The sequence below is a fragment of the Orycteropus afer genome, unplaced genomic scaffold (genome assembly GCF_000298275.1).
Source record: "Orycteropus afer afer isolate SDZICR_OR568_19922 unplaced genomic scaffold, OryAfe1.0 scaffold00792, whole genome shotgun sequence".
In the NCBI taxonomy this organism is placed as follows: Eukaryota; Metazoa; Chordata; class Mammalia; order Tubulidentata; family Orycteropodidae; genus Orycteropus; species Orycteropus afer.
In genome coordinates, this window is record NW_006922379.1 from 111,406 (window position 1) to 118,039 (window position 6,634).

General features: G+C 47.0%; 1 protein-coding gene across 1 annotated transcript; it reads left to right on the top strand.

Annotated features, from left to right (window-relative positions):
* Window positions 1–1,446: 1,446 nt before the first annotated feature.
* On the top strand, window positions 1,447–3,015 carry LRRTM1 (leucine rich repeat transmembrane neuronal 1). Its single transcript, XM_007957772.2, has one exon. It carries the CDS (start codon window positions 1,447–1,449, stop codon window positions 3,013–3,015), a length of 1,569 nt encoding a protein of 522 aa, XP_007955963.1.
* The last annotated feature ends 3,619 nt before the right edge of the window (window positions 3,016–6,634 follow it).

Sequence of the window (6,634 nt, forward strand, 5' to 3'; positions counted from 1 at the left end):
TGATATGGATTCCCAAGCCGGCTGAGTTTGGAAAGCATTCCTCCATCCACCACAGAAACGGGCTGGCCTACTGCAGAACTCCAGTGCCAGCAAAGAGGAAAGAAAAAAGAACGAAAAAAAAAAAAAAAAAATCTTAGCCACGACACCAAATCATTGCCTTCCTCTGCCCCCTCTCAAGTTGCTTTTCTAAAGCAAAGGACAAATGTTGATTTCTCTTCAGATTCCTACGTATCTCTTACACATAGACAGCTTTAAAGAAGAGGGGAGAAAAACGCCTAAAGGAAGGGGGAGAGAACAGAGAACAGAGTATTTCGGTTTCGCACTTGGAAATATCTTTCGTTCATCATGCTACCCCTACCTCCATTCCCCCTCCCCTTTTTGAAATATGGACAAAAAAGCTGAAAGTGTTTTCCATTTCATCAAGGAACATATATTACTTTAGTGGTTCGGTAAAATGTTGGTTTTATGCCCACCCCTTTTCAATCTGCCCATGTCTGAGGTGCTCGGGGAAGACGCACAATCGTGAGCAGCTTACGACACTCAGTGAGCAGTAGGTGCCTGTGCAAGCTCGCGCCGCACACAGCCTGGAGGAGGAAAGGAGCCCGGGCGCCACTCGCCGCTCCCCGCGCCGCCGCCCGCGCCGCCCGCACCTCCTCGCCGCTTGCCGTCCGCAAAGCATGAGCGAGCTAGCTCCCCGCAGCCGCCCCGGGCGCGAATGGCAGGCGGTCTCCGTGGAGCAAAAGGTGGAGACGGTCAGTGGTCTTTTCCAATGACGGACATTAACCAGACTGTCAAATCCTGGGGAGTCGCAAGCCTAGAGTTTGGAGTTTTTTCCCCCTAACGTCACAGTCCAAACTGCAGAGGGAAAGGACGACGGCAGCAAGGCGAAGCCCAGGCTCCGGCACGTAGTTAGGAAACTTGCGGGTCCTAGAAGTCGCCTCCCCACCTCGCCGGCCGCCCTTGCAGCCCCGAGCCGAGCAAAGTGAGACATTGTGCGCCTGCCAGATCCGCCGGCCGCGGACCGGGGCTGCCTCGGAAACACAGAGGGGTCTTCTCTTGCCCTGCATATAATTAGCCTGCACACAAAGGGAGCAGCTGAATGGAGGTTGTCACTCTCTGGAAAAGGGTGGGTAAGACACTTTTTAATTAAATTCTTTAGCGAAGATTTTTTTTTCCTCCCTTTTCTTTGCTGCAGCATCTAACATGGACAAATCAGAATCTCTTTGATCTTTCTGTAGCTGTGAACTTTCTATGCTGCCCAGCTTTCTGCATGTTTAGAGGTGAATGTGTGGTTTTGGGGAGGGGGGTCCTTCTTTATTTCTATATATTTATTTGATTCTTGCCCTTTTCTTCCCCTCCCCCTCCCTCGGAATAAAATATGATGTAGATTTCTGACCGAGCGCTTCCAATGGACATTCTCCAGCCTCTCTGGAAAGATTCTCGCTAATGGATTTCCTGCTGCTCGGTCTCTGTCTATACTGGCTGCTGAGGAGGCCCTCGGGGGTGGTCTTGTGTCTGCTGGGGGCCTGCTTTCAGATGCTGCCCGCCGCCCCCAGCGGGTGCCCGCAGCTGTGCCGGTGCGAGGGGCGGCTGCTGTACTGCGAGGCGCTCAACCTCACCGAGGCGCCCCACAACCTGTCCGGCCTGCTGGGCTTGTCCCTGCGCTACAACAGCCTCTCGGAGCTGCGCGCCGGCCAGTTCACGGGGTTAATGCAGCTCACGTGGCTCTATCTGGATCACAATCACATCTGCTCGGTGCAGGGGGACGCCTTTCAGAAACTGCGCCGAGTTAAGGAACTCACGCTGAGTTCCAACCAGATCACCCAACTGGCCAACACCACCTTCCGGCCCATGCCCAACCTGCGCAGCGTGGACCTCTCCTACAACAAGCTGCAGGCGCTCGCGCCGGACCTCTTCCATGGGCTGCGGAAGCTCACCACACTGCACATGCGAGCCAACGCTATCCAGTTCGTTCCGGTGCGCATCTTCCAGGACTGCCGCAGCCTCAAGTTTCTCGACATCGGATACAATCAGCTCAAAAGCCTGGCGCGCAACTCTTTCGCCGGCTTGTTCAAGCTCACCGAGCTGCACCTGGAGCACAACGACTTGGTCAAGGTGAACTTCGCCCACTTCCCGCGCCTCATCTCCCTGCACTCTCTTTGCCTGCGTAGGAACAAGGTGGCCATTGTGGTCAGTTCGTTGGACTGGGTTTGGAATCTGGAGAAAATGGACCTATCGGGCAACGAGATCGAGTACATGGAACCCCATGTGTTTGAAACCGTGCCACACCTGCAGTCCCTGCAGCTGGATTCCAACCGTCTCACCTACATCGAGCCCCGGATCCTCAACTCCTGGAAGTCGCTGACGAGCATCACCTTGGCCGGGAACCTGTGGGACTGCGGACGCAACGTGTGCGCCCTGGCCTCGTGGCTCAGCAACTTCCAGGGACGCTACGATGGCAACTTGCAGTGCGCCAGCCCCGAGTACGCACAGGGCGAGGACGTCCTGGACGCAGTATACGCCTTCCACCTGTGTGAGGATGGGGCCGAGCCCACCAGTGGCCACTTGCTCTCGGCTGTCACCAACCACAGTGACCAGGGACCCCCCGCCGGCCCGGTCACCACTCTTGCGGATGGCCAGGAGGGGCAGCCCGACGGCACGCCAGAGCCGGCCACCGTGGCTCTCCCTGGCGGCGAGCACGCCGAAAACGCGGTACAAATCCACAAGGTGGTCACGGGGACCATGGCCCTCATTTTTTCCTTCCTCATCGTGGTCCTGGTGCTTTATGTGTCCTGGAAGTGTTTCCCCGCCAGCCTCAGGCAACTCAGACAGTGCTTTGTCACGCAGCGTAGAAAGCAAAAGCAGAAACAGACCATGCATCAGATGGCTGCCATGTCTGCCCAGGAATACTACGTTGATTACAAACCGAACCACATTGAGGGAGCCCTGGTGATCATCAACGAGTATGGCTCCTGTACCTGCCACCAGCAACCCGCGAGGGAATGCGAGGTGTGAATGTCCCAGTGGCTCTCAACCCGTGCACTACCAAATATGACTGGGCAGCCGGGGCGGGCTGGCGGGCTCCAGGCTGGGGTCTCCTTGTCTCTACTCTCATGCTCCTTGACTGAAACTGTAAGGGGATCTTTCCCAGAGACTTGACATTTTAGCTTTATTGTGTCTTAAAAACAAAAACGAAATAAAACACAACAAAAACCCACCCCACAATCTTCAGGACAGTCTTATCTTAAATTTAATATGAAAACTCGTTCCTCCCTTTGAAGATCTGTCCATATTCAGGAATTTGAGAGTGTAAAAAGGTACCAATCATTGATTTTTTTTTTTTTTTTGTAAACTAAAATGTTTAAAATAAAATAGCATTTACAGTTTTTACAGACTGGTGTAACCTAAATGAATTGCTACCTGTGTTTCAAGAAAGGGAAGCAATAGGTAAAATGTCCTTCCATGGGAGATTCAATGGCCAGAGGAAAATCCAGCAGTAAAATAGATTCAGTTTGGAATTTTAAGATGGGCAAACAAAGCTTATCAATGTAACAATTCAGGTTTATTTAACCCACATGAGATGGATTGAAGAATTAGCAAGACCCTTTATATTATTTTTAGGTTGTAGGGGGCAGTGCAATCTAACCACTTTAAAACAAGTGAAAGATGCAACTGGGCATCATTGCTCAGTTTCTAAGGCAGAGATCATAGCAAGTGGCTCTTAAAAAGGCTGTGCCAGATGGATTATCCTATGAACAAGAAACATTTTTGCATATAATGTAATCATTTTTCAAATCAATTCAAAATCTCACCCCTAAATGCCACTTGTTCATAATTTTCTTCTGCTCTTTGATTCACTAGACTGAGTAGAATTCATATCCTCCAGTGTGAAAGAGAGCACCCCAGTGCGTTCTTTCTGTAGTCTAGCTGAAGGGAGTAAGGCGGAATCCAAATGTTCAGTGATGAAAGCTGTACTTCTAGAGCACATTGCTAAGACTGCAGCAAGCTCTAGCTCCCAACAGTGATAGCATACTCCTAGTCACTATGAGAAAAGATAAGAACATCCTACCTAGGAGGGAGAAAGGCCTAAAGGGTATTGACTTGTAGTAGGAGACATTAGAGGCAGACAAGATCCAGTGGGAGGTGGAGCTCATCATTTGATAATGTGTTTGCATATTACTGATTTTAGGAATTATAAAGGGAAATAATGGGAATAATAAAGACCAGAGAACATTTGGTAACCCAAGACAGAAAAGCTGTTTCCTTTGAGATTGCTCTGTCATATAATGCTTGTTTTTCCTTTTTTTTTTTTTTTAATTTCTGTGTTCAGAACAATGATTGCCCCTTCCTCTCCTCTCAAAGGTTTCAGGGTCTATTATTGAGATTTAGGTTGGTTGGTGAACTAAAAGAGTGAGGAGGTGGTGGTAGTAGCAGTTGGTGGATGTGGGTGAAGAGGAGGGGGAGGAGTGTGTGTCGGAAGGGAGGGGTCTTTCCCTAGCTAACAATTAAGTAAATACATGAGTGACATACACTGTCATGGATGGCAGATGGTAAAACTGAAGCAATGTTGTCCATCTCCAAAAGTCTTTCTCAAACTCAAACTCAGGTGTTCACCCTCCTAAATGATATTAGAGGCTTTTTCTTTCTTTTTTTTTAAGAGAGAAGTCCAAATAACAGGAAGAGGAATGGGAAAATCAATCACTACCATCCCCGAAAATGCAAATGTCTTCAGCCACCAACCAAAAGTGGCAAAGTCAGCTTTTTGAAATGCAGAGTGGCATTACCAGGAGACTTACTTAAGCTAGGATTGGTGGCAGGCTTCTCTTTTACCTGTGGAGAAAACGATATGCCTAAAAATACTGCTTTTAAGAGGCTCTTCAAGAGAAGTATTTTGCAATTGTTTTTAAGTTCAGTCTAGAGAACTGCTTTCACACACACACACACACACACACACACCCCATCTCATTTTTTCTGACCAGGAAACTTAATCCTGCTTTCTCTGTAATTAAAACATGACATTATGACACACACCATACACATAACTCCCATTCAGACTGTTAATGTTCTAGAAGAGAGGTGCTTTGTTTAGTAAGTTTGAGGAGGGGGTTTTGGATTTAGTCCAAGCATAATCATTTGGGGTTCCCGTTTTAACTAGAATACACCTTGGAGGGCAGGAGGTAGTGAGAACAAGATTCTCTCAGGCTGTGCCTCTCATCTATAATTAAATGGCACTAAAGAGTCCTCCTCTGAAAGACAGAATGTTTCTTTCTTTCTTCTTCTTCTTTTTTTTTTAATCCCTAAATTATGGCAATTGGAAGAAAACTTATTTGCTTCCATTAATTTAACCTCCTCACAGGAAGGCTACAGGAATCCAGTGCCTAAAGCGGATCTGGCTTGGTGCATTAAGGGTTGTGCTAGTGTGCTTAGACTGAGAGCTTCTAGAAGCAAAGATCAAACAGCAAAACCACAGGTTCCCCTTACTGTCACCACCACCAGTAGAAATATGGGTATGGCAACTACAGAGGTTATCCTTGCCCCCAAAGACTTTTTTCTTTCTTTTTTAAAGTGGCCATGAGAAAGAGAAATAGTAGTGTCTTGTTTTATGCGGCTGCCTTCCCATTCTGTACAACTGAACACCATGCATTTAAAAGACACTTAAGTCCAAGTAAATCTATTGAGAGATCATTATGAAGAGGGATCCACAATCTGAGACCTTGAGAACAAATGATGACCATAGAAAAGCTGCGTTCTCACTCTATGTGGTTCTACACATATCTGCACAGTATGTCTCCATAGGCAAGCAAGTATATTTTCTACACAGGGGAATTGAGCTCACATCATTTCATGCTTATGCACTTCTTGCTTTGGAGAATGGCAAGGGGAGGGAGAAGGCAAGGATAAAGGAAAGTGGTAGTTTTAACTAAGGTTTAGTGACACTTGAAATCTTTTTTCTCGAATTAATTATTCTCTAGGCTTCAGGAAAGTTGCTCTGACCCCTCTAAGCAAACTACTGAGCAGTTAAAAGGGAATCTGATTTTTAAAGGTCTAGCACCCTTTTTATTGTTGTTCTTCCCACAGAGGGTGCTAATCTCATTATCTCCTACTAGCTAAAAAGAATTTAAGGCCACAATTCACATCTCCTCCTGAGCATTGTGATGGATTAACCCTCCATTTCCAGTATCTTCCTAGCTGATTGAAGTTCTGCAATGGTATTGAGGTTTTTCGAATGTTCATATAGAAAAAAGTCTTTTCAGAAGACAAATGACACTCTCCCAACAGTTTTAGCCCTAGTAGTTATTTAACTTCTGCTAGAAGGAGCAGATTAAATGAAACTCATCCTTAGGTCTGTACTCAGAGAAACAGCAGCCCTGACAATGTCTTCAGCCAGACTAGCCATACAGCATACCCTACAATGTGCTCCATGCTCCCAAGACTGTAAAGTTGGGATCAGAAAGAAGAGGTTATTACAGTGAAAGGAAGCATTAAAAAATCAAGAAGTGTTTTTATATTCTTCTAAGCTCCTCAAAGTGTAAGTGTTTACCTTTTCTCCCTACCTCTAGGAAGGCTGACATTTAGTATGACTTAGCACCAACAACACATTTATGAGTATGTGTAAGTAATTAGAGGGGTAAAT

Excerpts from the sequence above, each read along its gene's own strand:
- LRRTM1 (XM_007957772.2), top strand. The coding sequence starts at position 1,447 with ATGGATTTCCTGCTGCTCGGTCTCTGTCTATACTGGCTGCTGAGGAGG.